Genomic DNA, 18,366 nt, shown 5'->3' with positions numbered 1-18,366 from the left:
TATAATAATGGAATTTGTGTGTTTGCTATTACCCATGTTAAAACACAAAATAATATGATAACTTGCACCAATTTTACTAATTTCCTCTGTAATTCTCTGCCCTCAACAGCCAAGGCATCACAATCATTAATGTAGTTTCTTTTAACCCTCCTGTTGTCTTCAGGTCAAATTTGACCCATTTTCAAAAAGTTTCTATATCAGAAATTTGGGTTTCTTTCAAACAAATTGATCAACCCAAAAATTACTTGGATGTTCTCTACAACGCTCTTCAGTAGTAAAATAAATGATCAGTTCACTATTTCTTTGAATTTGGGTGTTTTATTCAATTTGATAGCATTTGAAAAATAACCGATGAAAGAATGTTGTACTAAGTGTCTTCATTAATCAGAGGTGTGTTTTGGGCGTAACATGCAATAAACCAATCAGAGATCATCTCCCATTCCCTTTAAAAGCCAGGCGCGTTTGGACCTTGGAGCATTGCTATTATGATGGAGGATTTGCAGGAAGGAGAGATTTTCAGGAGAAGAAACTGATCTGCTCGTGCATGAAGTGAAAGCGTGCGAGCAGATCATATCATAATACTATTTCACATTGTAATATTTTTATTTGTAATCTTCTGCATGTTTGTGTGCTGCTGCGCTTCCCTGTGTGTGTAACAAGCATAGTGTGCGCGCACTGTGCACGAGCTTAGGCACATTTTACTAATTTGCTGTTAAAATAACAATGAAATGCTGCGTTATTGAGTTTCAGGTTTTTGTTGGTCAATGGCGCGATCACTTCCCGCTGCCTCAAGATAGCAATACGCCCAGAATGCACCTGAACACACCTCCCTGTAAGACCAGCACGCCCATGGGCGCACAGATGGGCGCAGGTGCATTTGCTATTTAAACGACGTGGGCGCTGGATGGGAAATTGACAACTGCGTCGGTCTTAAACTAGCAAAGACACTTGCGTCAAGCTTTGCGCTGCGCTGGGTGCAAGATAGGGCCCTAAATAAGTAAAACTGAGTTTAAAAATGCCCTTATATGGATAATAGCAAAATCATTTATTGAGCACAGAATAGATCTTTGTTTGCTTAAACTAAATTATTCTTTGTGTAATCATTTGTCAAATACATGTGCTTGCCAAAACATATTCTTCTGTCCGATTTGGACGCTCAGTATTGAGGCAGAAATATAACGCCATACTCAACCTCTTGTGTTCTTTAATCCTCACCTTCCTTCCTAAATCCAAGAGTTTTGCAAGTGTCGTTCTGCCACTTGCATATACTAGAGAGCAGTACACTCAGGGTGTACAGGATCATGTGTCTGTGTCAAACTCTAGTCCCAGTAGAACTGACCATCGCGATCAACCTTAAGCTCAATGCCAAGAAACCAGTTCCCAACAGGTCACCCAGAGCTGTGAGGTAGGGGATGGAGAAGTTGTCTGGATCCAGTCCCCTTCGCCACAGCCATCGCACCATCAGGCTGGCCACGTAAAGCAAAATCACCACCTGGATAATGACAATGGATGGACATGTTTTAAATGAGATTGTCTGAGATTGGTGTAAAACATACATTCTTGCAAAACTCAATTTTTAAAAGGAACACGCCGACTTATTGGGATTTTAGCTTATTCCCCGTATCCCCCAGAGTTAGATAAGTCCATATATACCTTTCTCATCTCCGTGCGTGTCGTAACTCTGTCTGACGCCCCCACCGCTAGCCTAGCTTAGCACAGATCCTGGAGGTAACCGGCTCCATGTAGCCTACTGCTCCCAATAAGTGACAAAATAATGCCAACATTTTCCTATTTACATGTTGTGATTTGTATAGTCACAGCGTGTACAAATAACAAGGTCACATGAGACACAGCCATCTTCTAACCATATAAGAACTAGGAACTATATTCTCAGAAGGCAAAGCACTGCTACTTCTGCTACTTGGGCGGAGTGATTTGCTAGCAGCACCTGAAGCCCCGTGGTGAGGAGCAGAGAGTAACAACGGTGCTTTTCAGGTGTTGCATTGGCATTATTTTGTCACTTATTGGGAGCAGTAGGCTAGTTGGAGCTGGTTACCTTCAGGATCTGTGCTAAGCTAGGCTAGCGTTGGGGGCGTCAGACAGTTACAACACGCACGGAGATGAGAAGGGTATGTATGGACTTATCTAACTCTGGGGGATACGGGGAATAAGCTAAAGTCCCAATAAGTCGGCGTGTTCCTTTAATGAAGTCTTTTTTTTTTTCTCAGTACGAGCAACAAAACATTTCTCGACTATGTGACCTGAAGCAAAGCTGCAGACAGGTAGCAGACGATGAAGGTGGGCGTCATGGCCGTATGGCCTCCCTGCAGGAGGTGGATGGTGTACAGGAAGAGGAGGTGACCCGGGACTACAAGAAGGACCAGGACTCTGGCTGATTTAGAGTTAACATCTAGATAAATATAGAAAGAGAAGTAACAAGCTGTGTGTCCACTTTCGGTTTTTGTCTGTACTATGCATTTTAATCACAAATGCTTTTATTTTCAAATGAATTGTGATCCTCTAGTTTAAGACTATGGAGACTGTGGTAGAGATGGTTGGTGGCATCTATCTTTAACCAGTGTTACATTAGTCAAATTTACATTTCCCTTAAACTCAGTTTCTTTCTGGTACAAATAAGACTTGTTTTAAAAGAACACTTTGACAATATGGGAAATAGGCTAAACTTATTTGCATTCTTACGGAAATCATTTCCATAATGGCTGTATGTACAGTAGCTGGAGCCAGCAGCTGGTTAGCTTAGCTTAGCATAAGACTGGAAATCAGCTAGGGTGGCTCTGTCTAAAGTTAACACCATCTGTGGCTTTAATAACAGTCAAGTGTTTGACTTGGTAATTATTTATTGATTGATAATTCTGATGAAGGGCCTGTGCACTCCACCTTTAAATTGTGTATTTGTTCCTGTATCTAACCTGAGGAGCAGAGGGTTGCACAGGGTCCAGGACAGTTCACACCCATTATAAATGGAAGAGCTCCAGGAACGCCCCAGTAGTGGAGGTAGGTGGACATCCTGCTGGCCTGGATGGCCACCAGATTTCCGCCTACACCTGCATGGACATGGACATGGACATGGAAAAGTGGAGCACTGATTAATTCCATGATAAATATTTGATTAAACTAGTATAATACAATCAAAACAAATACAAGTGCATTTCAAGATTGCAGTGTCATGTGCCATGTGTCATTTTACAGCCATTTGAGAGGCTGAGTAATCACTGTAGAATATCAGAGTACACAACATGAGTACACAACTGTTTTTTTGTTTGAAATCTATTCAACAGCTATGACTGGGTCCCAGGGGGATCTTTTTTCTCTGAAGGCTTGGAAAAGGCAGTTAGGGTGTTGTGCCGTATTGTAACATCCATGTCAGAATCAGAGTCATTTATTTGTCACTGCAGCGCATAGTGAACACAGCTGGAAAGATCATTGGGGCCCCACTCCCCTCCCTGCAAAACATATACAACACCCGCCTCACCCGAAAACGACTGTGATTGTGAGCGACGACAGCCATCCCGCACACAGTCTTTTAAGCCTCCTGTCCTCTGGGAGGACATATAGAAGCCTCAGTGGCCACTCCACCAGACTAGCCAACAGCTTTATCCACCAGGCTGTCAGGAAACTGAACTTTCTCCCCTCTCTACCCCCTCTCTCTGCCCCCCCCCCCCCCCACACACTCCAAAAAACCTCTGGACTCTGCAGTTGCTGCTGTTTCTTTTTGTACATAGCATCTTTTTGCACAAAAACTCTGGACTCTTTTGCACATCTTTCTGCACTACCAGACCACATCATATAAAAAAATGTTGCTGCTTGTGACATTCTTGTGTTTTTGTCTTGTGACCTTGTCTTGTGATATTGTTGCCGTTTATTGTTTTTAGTGTTAGGAAAAATGTCCCTATCTGTTGAGCACTTTACTCTTGCGGTAGGAATGTCTTGTCTTATCTGTTGTGCATTTTTCTTCTTCACCGTGGGATGGTGCGAAACGAACTTTCGATTCCTCTGCATGCCTAGTATATGTGAAGAAATTGACAAATAAAGCTGACTTGACTTGACTTGACATTGTCACAACGAAATTTAAGTGCTACTCCTTTAGTGCCTAGAAGTATACATTCATATGCACACGCCATACCCTTCCACAAACCATACCCTCACATACACATAATGGGACAGGTGCTTCTAGTGCATAGTAGTATACGTTCATACACTTACTCATTCCGTGACTCACAAGTTTTTTTTTAAAGATCACAGTACTGGAAAAGTGCAAATGCAGTGCAAAACAGGCAAGATAATCATTCAGCATGATGAAGTCCTATTTCTGTAATTGAATGTTTAGAGTTGTGATGGCTGTGGAGAAAAAAAGCTGTCTCTGAACCTGGATGTGCGGGTTCTGACAGACCTGTAACATGTGCTTAAGGGTTTTGAAGCACATGGATCATTTAGACAAAACAGGGGTGTTTTACTCAAGTATTGTACTAAAGTACAAATATGAACTTTCTGCTACTTTATACTTCACCGCTACATTTCAGAGGGTAATGTAGCTACTAGTTACTTTTACATAAAAAACATTATACGCTCATGTGATATAGATTATGTTTTGGGGACTTTTCCCTTTATTAGACAGTGACAGTGGATAGACAGGAAAGGGGGAGAGAGATGAGGGATGACACGCAGCAAAGGGTAGCAGGTCGGATTCGAACCCGCACCGCCCCGTCGTTATGTGGGTTTTGCCAATTAAAAATGGTTTGCTCTTCCTCTACACCTGACCACATGTTCACCTGTCTTAAATGAAAGGTGTCACCATGCCTACAGATCACATCACCCTATCAGACATCACATTACAACACCCATCACAATAATAGCAAGGACGGACAAAATAACAAAATATAAACACATTCCGAATCATTATCATCATATTACACAGCAAAAAACGCATGATGTCTGAACATAATTATGAACTAAATAAGGCAAATCTGCAAAATGGCTTCAACACCATATTATAATCTACCCAGTAGTCTGTAAAGCATCTAAGGGGTCATCCACACGGAAACGCTTTTTGGTGTAAACGCACGTTTTGCATCGTTTTGTCCGATTGTCCGAACGAATCCTGTAAACGGACGCACTTTTTTGAAACCTGGTCCCAGGGTGAAAAATTCGAAAACGCCGCCCTTGCGTATTGATGACCTCTAGCCTTCGACCTCTTATGATGTGTCATAACAACAACAACAACAACACGATTCTGGTTTCCTTGCACTAGCCATTTTCGTCGTCTTCTTGTGTTTGGTTTCTTCTCCTACTGTCTGTTTGAATACAGCGTGCAAGCTTTATGCATAGACTGTATATAAGAATGGACCAACAGATCCCGTTGCTCTGGACGGAGACCAGTGAAGGCCGTTAGAAGCACTTTTCCGGTGAGCGCTGAGCGTTACTGAGCAGCCTCCAACTGAGAGAGACGAAGTAAATGTGACGTGAGCAATGTGTCTAAAAGTTGGAAGTCTTCTGGTAGCTGTGCCAAGAGAAATCTCAATCATTCCCAATCTAGCAGAGACGGAGCGCGTAGGTATATGTAAGGAGATAACATAGGCACAGGCTAATTATTGATCACTAAAATGATAGTTAACATTAGTAATTAAACTTAACCAGCTAATGTGAGACGAAACTGCCTGCGCGCTTCTCCTGTACTATACGGTAATTCCTCTACTATGCGACAGTTAAGTCGCATGGTTACGACACAATCGTTAGCCTATTTTTACAAAAACGTCTGCTACGGAGCCATAACGTGAGGTACAAGGTAATGGAGCCTTTTATACATTGTCGTGTTTCTTTAGAAATAAACAATGGACAAATAGAGTCTTTAAACGCTTCAGATGTAAAGTTATTCCCTGTCAAAGTGACGTCAAAATGAATGGCAGTCAATGGGATGCTAACGGGAGGTGATCGCTTTGTAGCATCAAAATGGCTCCATAGGAGGTTCGCGGTCCGAGGAGAAGCTTACCCCCTTTATGTGCATGCTCCGCCTCTTCTTCTCCATTTTTGGTGAATTTCTGTAGCAGAAACAGCGCCACCTATAGGCCTGGATATGAAGTAGCGTGTTGAGTCATTTACAAATGGATCCGTTTGGACGCAAATATTCTTGACACGATGCAGACGGGGGAAAAAAAGATCGTTTTGGTACGTGTGGACATGGCCTCAAATTGGTTCCACATTGGCAAACTACAACCCTATAATGCTACATGTATTCATTAGTGATAAACACTGCATAATAAAACCTACTGTAGTAATTAAACACAATCTAAAAGAAGCCATTCTGCATAACGAGCACTTTAATTTTGATCCTTTAAGTACATTTTTCAGAAGTAAAACTTTTTAAATATTCAGGACTTTTACTTGTAAGGGAGTATTTTTAGACTATGCTATTTCGACTTTTACTTAAGTAAAGGATCTAAATACTTCTCCCACCACTGGTTTCTGGTCAGCAGGCCAAGAGGGGAGAGCGCTGAATTGGAATGCAAATGAACTTCCTGTACCGGGGGGTGGTAATACATGCATGAGTCTTTGGAAGCACTGAAGTTGGCAGAGATACTGCGCAAGCGGGCGTCAGTGAATGCATAGTTGGCATTCTGATCAGGCTTGTGGTATATGTAAAGACCATTGTTATTCCTCTCTACTTAGTATGCTGCTTTGTGGGCAACAAACATAAAACATACGCCTCTCTGAGGCTCCTTTGACTGCTCAACTTCAGCAGCACTTTAATACCTCATGATTGACTAATCGCTCAAATTTGAAGCCCTTTTAAATAATAATGGGATTAGCTGCTGGGCGCCTGCATGCTCCAACAATTCCCACATTACATCAGTTGACATTATTGATAATAATGAAGCTAATTATGAAGCTTGATTGTCATTCTTCAAAGATTAGGATTATTGAAACCATAACCCTAAATCCCAGCTCTGCCTACTCCTTCAGGAAAACACATCATCGCTAATTTCTTTGCTCAGAGCATGTGAACGAAATTTCACAGATTGTTTCTGCTTTAATTAAGGGGATTGTATACACAAAAATATTTATTTTAGGCAAAATCAATCAAAGTTACCATCCTATTTTCATCACTCAAGGACTCTAAAATAATGATCCTGTCTGAGAAAATGTCAACTGAGTACATGTAATCCTGCTTATATTCAATGTGATTTTCTTGCAGTGGCAGAAGTATTTAGATACTAAGCTTTATCTTAAGTAAAAGTAGTAATATCACAATGTAAAAATACTGTTACAAGTAAAAGTCCTGCATTCAAAAGTATGAGGGTAGAGTATAAAAGTATTATCAGAAAAATATACTTAAAGGTTTAAAAGTGTCAGTGTTGAGAAGAATGTATTTATTATATATTATATTTACCTAGTATCTATATTTATTAATTTATAAATACTTACTATTCACTCTCATGACCACATGACCACTGATATGGAAGCAAATAATGACCATCAAAATTTGAATCTTATAAGCAACTCAATACCAACCATGCTGATTTTTTATGCACTGATTATACATAATAAATGTATGGGTTAAAGTTACATTTTTTCATCTTACACTCACCATTGATGACTGGAGTGAACACTGCCATACCTTCGAAGTTTGGATTGGCTATGGTCTTATCCAGAATCAGACCGCCAATGCTGGGAAGACGACAACATGTAACACATTAGTCTGAGTGGAGCACCTGTGTAAAAATGGCTAGATTCCCTAACCTTACTGATTTATTTAAATGAAATAAACATATATATTTTAATGATGTCAAAACATGTGATCAGAGCAAGAAATGTCCTAAAGTCGCTGGACCCTCTGACAAAGAGAGTCACAGGTTGGCTCACCTGCTAACGGACATGGCCAAAATGACTGGTTGCCAGCCTGACTTTAGGACGTCGCTGATGGGTGGAGAGCGACGGGCAATAATAACCCACGCTGGGATAAGGAGCAGGAAGAAGCCACACACCGCAGGAGGCAGGTACCATATGTCTGGAGAGCAACACAGCACCAAATACATCTGTAAAAATCTTTGATTGCACTCTTCATGTAATTGGTGTTTGAATAGAAATTGCACTTTTGTTTTTGTTTTTAGGAGAAGGGGTCAAACAGTGGACAAGACATCAAATATTCTGACCATGACAGAGATGATGACAGTCTTATGATCTGTTGGCAGACTTTTGCTAAAATCAAATGTGGACTATGCTGCCCTCATGTGGCTGAAATACTCCTTAAACACCAAAGATGCTGTTGCTTTGCAGTTTTTTGATCATCTTTTGCTCTTTATCTCATCTTTTGCTCTTTATTTCACCCTCTTTTGTCAACAAACTAGTGTCCATACATGCCAATGGTGCAGAACAATAATGTGATAGTGACTCGTGGGGCTTTCTTAGGCCGGCTGAACACTGCCTGTGTGGCGTGAGCGAGGCGTTTCTGTTGCGTATCAGTTGCGTGGCGGCTGCGTGGCGTTTTCTACGTCTTTGCACACCAGAAAGGTGTCTGACGCGGCGCTGCTGCTGCTAGCCTTGTCTGTACACATGTATTTCCCATTGATAAAATGAAATACCATGTTAAACATAAATATATACTGATTTGATTACAGCAAAGACAAATTCGGCAGTATTGACGGCAAAATAGGCTACAGAATATTTCGTTCTGTATTGACAGGTGCAATATTTGAAAATCGATAATTATTTATTATTATTTTTTTAAATTACATTTATATCTGCATTTATGTCAAAACCTAGAGACTTTCAAACATCAAAATGTCATTTATTAAATGTATTTGTGTCATAATGACATATAAACATCTTTTTGTATTCTATTTTGCCTGGAAACGCTTCCAACACGCTTGCGTGTCCCATGAAAAATAGGCGTCGGTCGTATTTCTAGCATGCACGCGTTTTCGGTGCCTGAGACGTGCGTGTCACGCAGGCAGTGTGCAAGCTCTAACCTGTTAACATGGGAGCCGAAATAAAAACGGACACGCCACGCAGCCAGTGTGCAGCCGGCCTTAATGTGATGTGTGACCTCTGACCTCTGTAACAGAAGAAGAGGCTGCTGACATGAGCAAGCAGAGACAGAGTGATGAGGTCACCGAGGCTGGCAGCGATGGGTGTGGCCACATTATCTGGGTTGATGCCCACCTTCCTGGATCCAATAATCACTGCCACCATCAACAGACCTGCCAAAGCACAAGATGAAGACTTGACAAAGAAGTTAAACAACATACATTACATTCATAAACTCTACTTCCCTGTATGTTGTAGCCTACTATGTGTAGTACATTCTCAACCATTCATTCCTCTGCAGCAGTTTGTGCCTTTGTCTGACCTAGTGACAGTGCAGCGATGAAAGCAGTGGTGACGCTGCTGGCACAGAGGACAGCAGCCTGGATAACATCCACTCTCCCCCTGGTCAGACCCCCGAGGCCCACTGCTGCAACAGCTGCCAGGAAGCCCACGACTGTGGCCTGGACCTGGGGATGAAGGAGAGGGCAGAGGGATGTGAGACTTATTTATAGTGGGTCAAATGGGAGATTACATGTCAGATATTCTCGATACCTCCGAATTGGAATTACAAGTCGAAGGCTGACATAAACAGTTTTTTTTTTTTAAATAAATTTAAAAATTAAATTAAAAAAATAAATATATATATATATTTCTAAAATATATATTTATTCATTTCAATTTTTTTAATAAATCATACACACATATATATATATATATATATTAATTTCATATGTATTTTACAAAGTCTGTAATATCATTGCTACTCTCTCCCTTGGCTTCCAGTGCATTTCATAAATTAGAGCTTTTATCCAATCAGATTTCCCCCTGTGCTATCTCCGGGTGAAAAATATACTCTGAGACCTTCAGAATGTCAAGTGAATCCCTCTGCTGTTTAAGCAAATAGGGACAATGTTGTTGATTGTCATATTCTTTAGTCAATCAAATTTCGAGTTTGCCCTGTTGGGCGTATTCTTTGGCAGGAGAGAGCCTTCTAGCTGGCCCAGTGACTGTAAAACAGCTGGCCTAGTTTGCAGGGTGGTAGGGGAAGACTCATGAATATTCATTATAGAACTCATCCCTGATTGGCTCGCCCTGACATTCTTACCCTAACCATAACCAATCCCACTCCTCTTGCCTAAACCTAACCAACTCAATCAGAGCAGGCAACGAGTACTAGCCATTCAGGGATGCGTTCCCTAATGAATATTCATGAGTCTTATTGAAACTCTGTAGTTGTTGAGCCTTGTGTTAAATCACTTTTTTCCACACGATAATGTCTTATTAGCCTCGTGAGACCGTCCTGATCTCACGAGCTCCAGTTTTCCACTCGCAGATCAGTCTGGCATCTTGAGATAGAGAAAATTTGGAGCCGTTCGCCAAACAACCGACCAATCAGCGTTGGTTTTGAGGCGGGTTTAGGTGTGACGCAACGAGAAGCGACTGTTCAGTCTAAACAACATGGTGGCTTCCACGGATGAGATGAGCGTAGCTATTACGCAAGTTTTATCCGAATTAGAAAGTATTCCTTCATTGAAAGAAGAGCAAAAAAACGGCACTGGAGGATATTTTGAGTTTGATATATCGTTGATCTGATTGGTTGATTTGGCCCGTCTATCACCAACATAGGTGGTGATAGACAAATGATTTATCCAATCAGCTAACCAGTATTTTCGCCCCTTCCCAAAAGTTCTCCAACAGAAAGTTCCCAGATGGATATGCCGAGCAAATGCGAAGCAATCCATCTGGCGGAGTCAGGTTAATGTCCTATACTGTCATGGTGAGGTTATTCAAAGGTGGTTTCATTGCTGTAGGATAGTACTGAAGGCCTATAGGTGTAAAATACACGGCCCGCCAATGTGCACTCGTAGTGTTAAAAAGAAGTTTTAGCAGGCAATGAAAGAATCAGCCCAATTTTTTGATTGTGTATTCAATTTCTCATCATATCTACCATTTAGAAAACCATCTCCAACTTTTATTTTGTGTGTTTAATTGGCTGCGATGCATTAGTAAAGTGAGATGATGATCTTCTCATGCCAGCAAAGCTTCTTGAATTACACTGAATTGTCTTGAAGCCAGCAGAGTGATGAAGTGTGTCATTAATACAATGGAGAGTGTGCAGTGGAGCAGTGTGTCACCTGAATCAGAGCCAGATTACAGCACACCATCCTCCACTGCTGCTGAGCCTCATCCATCTGTCCTGTGTTGGCCTGTGGATGGAAACAGGTTCACATAATCACATTTCTCAATTACATATGAGTTGTTTTCAAGTGTCACTGTGCAAATTTAAATCCCACTACTTGTCAACATCATGTCAGAATTACCCTGACAAATGATCTGACTGGTCGACAGTGTGCATAGCTAATGAGTAATAATTATCACTCAGGCTGCAGTAAGGAAGTTGCTCGCTAAGTGACTGATAATTAATTAATATTAACGATGGATGCTGAAGTTATGGCATTTGCTCGCCAAAGCATATGGTGGCATATGTTAAGAAGCTGGGAGACAGCATGGTAGCATCACATTTTTAAAAATGCGTCACAAACTTCCAAGTACATAGTACCCAATACCAACTGCTACCTATCTACACACTCTACAAACTTGTCAAGGAAGCTGGTGTCAAGTGTGTGTGCCACATTTCCTACTATTAAGGGTGCAGTAGGTAAGACTTAAACTAACTTTCTGTCACATTTGCTGAAACTGACCCTATGTTCCAGTAGAACTACATGAAGCAGGTAATAAAAAAATTAATCTGGCTCCTCTGGCTCCACCTACAGCCTGTAGTCCGATTTGCAAAAATCCACCACTCCCTGTTCAGATGCACCAATCAGGGCCAGGGGGCGTGTCTAACTGCCTGTGTGCATGTGAGTGTGTTTCCACTCACTGCTGTTGACAGTCTGGATGCCAATGTCATCTCCAGATTCCCCTTGAGCCCCACCAGGGCTGGCACCAGGATAAACACCTCTGAGATCTCCTTGAACACATCCCAGTGCTGAAAAACACCACCGTGGTTTTTTTTAATACACCTTTTGTTACCAACGAGCTTGTCCAATGCAGCCCACTCTTCAAATACATCACAGTCAAACTACACCACAAGAAATATTGTTTTTTATGTGGACATTTAGCTAAGTATTTACTGGAAACATGTTGTGAACATACTGTATAATCACCTTTTAAGTTTAATTTGCGAATGTCGCGTTTCTGGTCATTTCATTTTTATGTTTTTAATCTCGAACAATCAACAATGTTGCAAAAAAAAAAATTAAAATACAAAAAATTTAATTTACCAAAGATCAAAAAGAGAATAATAAAAAGGACAAGTTTGAGAAGGAGCAGGCGGAAGCATACAGCTTATTAGGTCCCGTCCCTACTTCACAATATCATATTATTACAAAACAAATAGATATGCAAATACAGCATACAATCTTTCAGGTCTTACAATAACTTACAACAATACCTTTACATTACAGTTACATTCCTGTCTTTCAGTCTATTCTTTTCTGTATTGAGAAGGGTTATGTAAGGGTATTCTTTTCTGTAAGTATTGATTTATTTAATCTATTTTTGAACTGAATGATATTATGGCTCTGTTTAATGTCATTGTTCAGTCCATTCCATAAGGTCGCCCCACAAACTGAAACACACATGCTTTTAACAGCAGTTCGCACAAGAGGTTGTTTGAACATCAATGTAAGTCCAAAATTCATTCTCTATAACCTCTGTTTTTGTTCTCCACCAACTCCTGAGTAAAATATCTGGCTCTTAGCTGCTAAATGCTTCACTATGTTCACCAGCTGGTCTCAAACTGTGTCTGCAGTTTGGTGCTGAGCACCTAGTGTAATGTGGGTTTTAGGAGCTTTTTCTCTGAAAAAAACAGCTGCCTAATGCGAAAAATAATGACATGAGAGTGGTGAGTTTAGCCAGACAGCTAAACAATGAGCTGAAACTCACTATGAAGCTCCGTAAAGCCGAGAGGAGCTGCAGAATCAGGTGATTGACCCCTTTTCACATTGTTTTCACATTGTCATTTCATAAAATTATTAATTATAGTCGCTTTAAATAAAGCAATTGTGTTATATGTATATATCTGTGTGTGTGTGTGTGTGTGTGTGTGTGTGGGGTTGTAATTGTGCTACATTTTTGTGTATGAAAAGTGCTATATAAATAAAGTCTGATTGATTGATTGATAGTCATGAATATTTATGTTATCGAGGAAAAAATTTAAACATGCTCCAAATGATTAATCATGTTTCTTATTGCCTCTCACAAGCAGCAGTGAATTTAAGGTGCTGACACACCAACCCGATTATCGGCCGTCGGACAGTCTGGCGAGGTCGGTGACTCGAGTCTGTTCGGTGTGTTTCGTGCCGTCGTCAGTCGGAGGAGCCGTCAGCTTTAATTTGGGACGATTTGACTTGTTGAATCAGACTCAATGACCAATCTGATTGGTGGAGTGCTAGCCCTTGAATAGCGAATCAGTGCACTTGTGTTAAAGCACTTACCGGAAATGACGAGCGGGTTGAGTGTGACGAACGCCTCTCAAAATCTGACGAAAATCTTTCAAACTGACCTTTGTCGATCAAAAAAACAGACCGATTCAGTAACTGCATGGCCTATTTCTCGCTTAAAATGTTTTCAGAAACACGTTTTGGTGAACTATTTTCGTAAAATATGAGATCGTATTCCAAACGAGCTGCCATTATGGTCTGGCTTTGAAATTTGGGAGAAGCCAGACCCATGTGACGTGTTCGTCATTTCCGGTTTTCATTTTTTGGGCGACAATACAGATTAGCGCCACCTGCTGTTATGGAGATGTATTACGTCTCGCGCACGCGCAAAACGTACGCTCAAGTCGGCGTCGCTTCAGTGTGTTCTGAGGAACTTTTTGGACCTCGGGGAGCCGAATGATCAGTCCGACTGCCTTTTCTGCCGATGGTCGGCCGTCGGGTTGGTGTGTCAGGGCCTTTAGACATTCTGAATTGTTTGACCAGTGAGTGTTAATTGACTTGATAAGTGCCTGTATTTCCATGTCCTATCTCCCTTGATCTGTCAGCTCTGGCTGACCTGCTGCATAATTCAGGGTGTCAGTCATGTCATGCTGGTTCGGTATTTACAAGAGGTTAAACAGGGAGAGAGTTATTAGGTGGCTCTGTTTATGTCTATCTGACTCTGTGTCTGATACTGCTGTCTGCCTGGCTGTGTCCTATATGTTCTGTTGTTTGTCTGCACAGTTACAGTGCCAGTCATGTTCTCTCTGTATATGAAAAGGCCAGATATTATGTAATTATGTTGTAATTCTTCTCTATCATAGTTTTTAACCCAAGGTTGCTTGAAAGATTACCTAATTGTATTTTTTTTTCATTTCTCAAGTGCTTTTTGTATTGTTTGCAAGGGTGATCCCTAACTATTACTACAGATCACCTGTCATATTGATTGTTTTGAATCAAATGTATCTGTCTTGTATCTGTCTTGCACATTAACAACAATAGATTAAAAAAATAAAAATAAAAATGGCAGTACAATCATGTAATCTCACACCCACAGACACAGTTTGGAGCATTGTTTTTTTCATACTTGCACTACATCCATGACTATCCCAGCCGCCACCATGCCCAGGCCGGACAACAGGTACGGCAGAAGGATCTGGACAGCGATGATCCAAGAGCTCTCCGGCAGTAAGCCGTGGGCCGAGCGGGTCACTTTGCACGTGAAGCCCCTCAGCTTCTTCCCTCGGAAACGCAGCTCCAGAGAAAGATGGGTCACCACCATGGCTGATCCCTGTTAACTCATCCCTGCCAGGTTGTAGTGTTGGTAGGGAAGGACACCGCAAAAATCCACTTCCAATCTTTTGGCTTAATCAGTCAAGCTGATTTGAGAAGGATGTTCCTTTGGAAATGATCCATTTCGACAGAGGGAACACTAACTGGATTTCCTGTTTTGACCGTTCCCAAGTTGTCTTCAACCTGACCCAGGCTCTTTCAAAAATCACAGGCGATGGTTCTTTGCTTAAAAAACTGGTTTCTTTAAAGTAGTTTTGCAAATAAATGTGACAGGTGGACTAAGCAAGCTTGTTTTTTGCCCTTCACCTGTCACTCCAGCACTGGTAGGGCAGCAACACAAAGTACTTTTGCAGATGGTGGACTAGTCGGAGGAAGCTGCTTTTATCCACTTAAACAGAGCACACACACACACACATATTTAGACACACACACACACACACACACACACACACAAGGGTCCACTTGACAGCAGGTCTGTGAGGCCTCTGTTGGCACTCTGCTACTGACAGACCTCCACACACACACACATGCACACACACTGTCCCTCCTCATGCCTCACTCTTTAGCAGCCGGACGGCCGAGGTGGACCGCTGGAAGCCCAGTCTCTTACGGGGCCTGAAGAGTGTCCAGGTCTTGTGAGACAAGGACATCCAGAAAGCCAGCATTTTCTTTTCAGCCTTCCTGTGCTGCCGCTCCTTCTCCTCCTTTTCCCTCCACAGCTCCCTCTCATTCTCCTCGCCACTGTGCTGATGCTCTGCGTGAGCTTGATCACTCTTCTTCATTTTGATCAGGGGAACGCCGGGATGTCCGTCCAAAGCTGCGAGCTGTGTGAAGGGACACTGATGGACAGTGTGATGTCTAAGGCTTGTCTGACGAAACACGTCGACTGTCGTTGCCAGGTCTTTCCTCTGATTCCAGACAGATAGACGTCCCGACGCTCTGTGGTGGAGGGAGGGACAAGACGGGAGGACAGTGTGTGTGTGTGTGTGTGTGTGTGTGTGTGTGTGTGTGTGTGAGGAGGGGATGCTGGAGATGTCTGTGAATAAGCAAGGTGACCAGACTCTATCAGGACTCTTATTTCTTCAGTTCTCCTTCCTTTCTCCTGGTTTCTATTTAGATCATTTCAGAGAATACTGCATCATGCTCTCCCCCTCTTTGATGGCTCCTCCTTTCCCTGCTCTCGATGTCCTCACTAGAAGTAGGTGACGCAATCTGAGTAGCAGCAGGTGCTGTACCTGTCACCAACACGTTGTGCTGCTGCTGCTGCTGCCTGGAAAGGACACAGTGTATCCTCTTTGATTGGAGGAGAACACGCAGGCTGCCACTAACTGTCATCCGCTGGACTTCTTCAGTCTGTCAGAGTTTATTACGTCACTCAATTGCCTGTTTTACATAAATATTTGCCAAAGTCTGGCACAGAGATTCAAATCAATAGTCTCTACATACACCTAAAGTGCTATTTAGGCGTAAAAGAAAGACAGAAATAAAATAAGTTCTGACAATCTCATTTTAGTTTTTGTATATTATGTAACATAAGCCATTACAGAATACTTAGTAAGACCATGTCCACACACACACACACACACACACACACACACACACACACGTTTTTGACATAATGCATTCCCTAGCCCCTTACCCTAACCTTAACCATCACAACTAAATGCCTAACCTTAACCCTTACCCTCACCCTAACCATAACCTAATTCTAACCCTAATCCTAAAACCAAGTCTTAACCCTCAAACAGCCCTTTAAAGTTGTGGGGTCCACCATTTTGGCCCCACAAAGCTGTCCGGACCCCACAAGTATACTGTATTCCACGAATATAGTTAAATAAGAACACACACACACACACACACACACACAGACACACACACACACACACACACACACACACACACACACACAGGACAGTGACTCAGCTGAAAAGTGTCCTTGAGACATGACTTTGAATGGGTGCTCTGTTGTCTGCAGCCCCCCCTTCTGACTTCTGGCTGTAATTTGAATTGTGAAGCAACAGCTGCTAAAGATTGACTTGTAATTGGAGGTTTATGGTGTTTGCACACATAAATCAACAAGTCAAATCCCCCAGTGGCAATGTATCATATTTTGGAAAACTGAGGAAAAAAAAATGCACAAAAAAAAAAAAAAAAAAAAAAACACAGGGCGAGAGGAGGATGACATGCAGGCAGAATCTGAACTAGCCCTAACAGCTTTTACCTTGTATTGGCCTCTTTCCAAATACAGTAGCTACAGCTTCTGTCTACACGTCTCAATGTCAGTGATGATTCACTGCAGCTCAACCTTAAAGCTGGAGTCCAGAACTTTTGTCTCCCCCATTTGGCAGTGAGAGTAACGTGCAGTGGGATCCATAATAACGCCGCGTTGCTCACTTGCTCTGGTATGTCTCCCCCCTCCTTCCCTGTCAAGGTATTGGGTAATACTTAACGCATCATCTGTGTCTGTGTGTGTCTCTGTGTGTGTGTGTCTGTCCCATTTTGCAGAGGTTCCGCAGACACAGAGTTTAATATGAAATTTAGAATCTGGTAACGAGATTGAAAGGAGAACTCCGGGCAATTTTTACGTTAATCTTGATCGCTATACTTTTTTGAGTACTGTCTATAGCAAAAACTACGAGCCGAATTGGTGCTAGCAACATGGAGCTTCTGTAGCTAACGCCCAGAGCTCCCGTTAGCTAAAACGGCAGTTATGGGGGCATAAGCTAAAGAGTGCCTTTGTGCCTCTTAACAGACTCAAAATGCTATTAAAATGTCTGTGCAACATGAACAGGGCGCTTACATGACAACAAGATGCGTTTAGCAACTTAGCCATTGTTGAAATTCACCTACCCTGTTAGCTGCTAGCTGCCGTCTGGGATGAGTGAGTGTGTTCAGCCAGGCTCCGGTAATAATCATCACGCTGTAGTCCCGTGTGTATTTGTAACATAAATATCCATTTAGTGTGCAATCCATCTGGCGTTGGTGAGTAGGAGTCTTGTCCGTCTTGTCCGTCCCTGCCTCTGCTTCCTCCCCGCCCTCCTGGCTTCACGCGGCCAACAACAATCCAACGAGCGCCCGCTGGTCTGGTGGATGTCTTCCAGAAGACCATTCAAACCTTCGCCGCGAAAAATTGTATTTTATTTCCCCCTCAAAAATAGGTAATTGAGCACTGTAGTGGTTATGATCATATTAGTGACTACGCTACATGGAAACGGACCAAATTATGTTTGGGTCCTGTACAGTAAAATAGTGTTTAGATGGCTAGCTGTAGTCTCGCTAAGTCCCGTGGGAATTCAGTTGTAGCAGGAAAAAGGTAAGGTGCAGAGGCAGGGACGCTGGCTGGGCATGCTAGCCCGGCTAAGGAAACCACAACGATCGACACGGACAAGACTCCTACTCACCAACACCAGATGGATTGCACACTAAATGGATATTTATGTTACAAATACACACGGGACTACAGCGTGATGATTATTACCGAAGCCTGGCTGAACACACTCACTCATCCCAGACGGCAGCTAGCAGCTAACAGGGTAGGTGAATTTCA

The 18,366-nt window shown here is 42.2% G+C and overlaps 1 protein-coding gene across 3 annotated transcripts in view; it reads right to left on the bottom strand.

Annotated features, from left to right (window-relative positions):
* Positions 1 to 831: 831 nt before the first annotated feature.
* LOC116037018 (solute carrier family 41 member 1-like) overlaps positions 832 to 18,366 on the bottom strand; it is an 18,973-nt gene continuing 1,438 nt past the window's right edge. The window contains exons 1-10 of one of the 3 annotated variants that reach the window (XM_031280761.2): positions 14,614 to 15,862; positions 11,924 to 12,031; positions 11,178 to 11,249; positions 9,365 to 9,509; positions 9,069 to 9,215; positions 7,879 to 8,023; positions 7,604 to 7,683; positions 2,931 to 3,065; positions 2,262 to 2,410; positions 839 to 1,492 (exon numbers count right to left, since the gene is read on the bottom strand). In XM_031280761.2, the coding sequence (XP_031136621.1) occupies positions 1,313 to 1,492; positions 2,262 to 2,410; positions 2,931 to 3,065; positions 7,604 to 7,683; positions 7,879 to 8,023; positions 9,069 to 9,215; positions 9,365 to 9,509; positions 11,178 to 11,249; positions 11,924 to 12,031; positions 14,614 to 14,808 (1,356 nt within the window). In that variant the 5' untranslated portion in view covers positions 14,809 to 15,862 and the 3' untranslated portion in view covers positions 839 to 1,312. Of the gene's footprint in view, positions 1,493 to 2,261; positions 2,411 to 2,930; positions 3,066 to 7,603; positions 7,684 to 7,878; positions 8,024 to 9,068; positions 9,216 to 9,364; positions 9,510 to 11,177; positions 11,250 to 11,923; positions 12,032 to 14,613; positions 15,863 to 18,366 lie in introns of those variants that run through there. The other 2 variants (XM_031280777.2, XM_031280770.2) reach the window with 2 other exon arrangements.

Source organism: Sander lucioperca, chromosome 6 (genome assembly GCF_008315115.2).
Source record: "Sander lucioperca isolate FBNREF2018 chromosome 6, SLUC_FBN_1.2, whole genome shotgun sequence".
Lineage (NCBI taxonomy): Eukaryota > Metazoa > Chordata > Actinopteri > Perciformes > Percidae > Sander > Sander lucioperca.
Note: the sequence above shows the minus strand (reverse complement) of the source record. Positions and strands in the feature narration are given on the sequence as shown.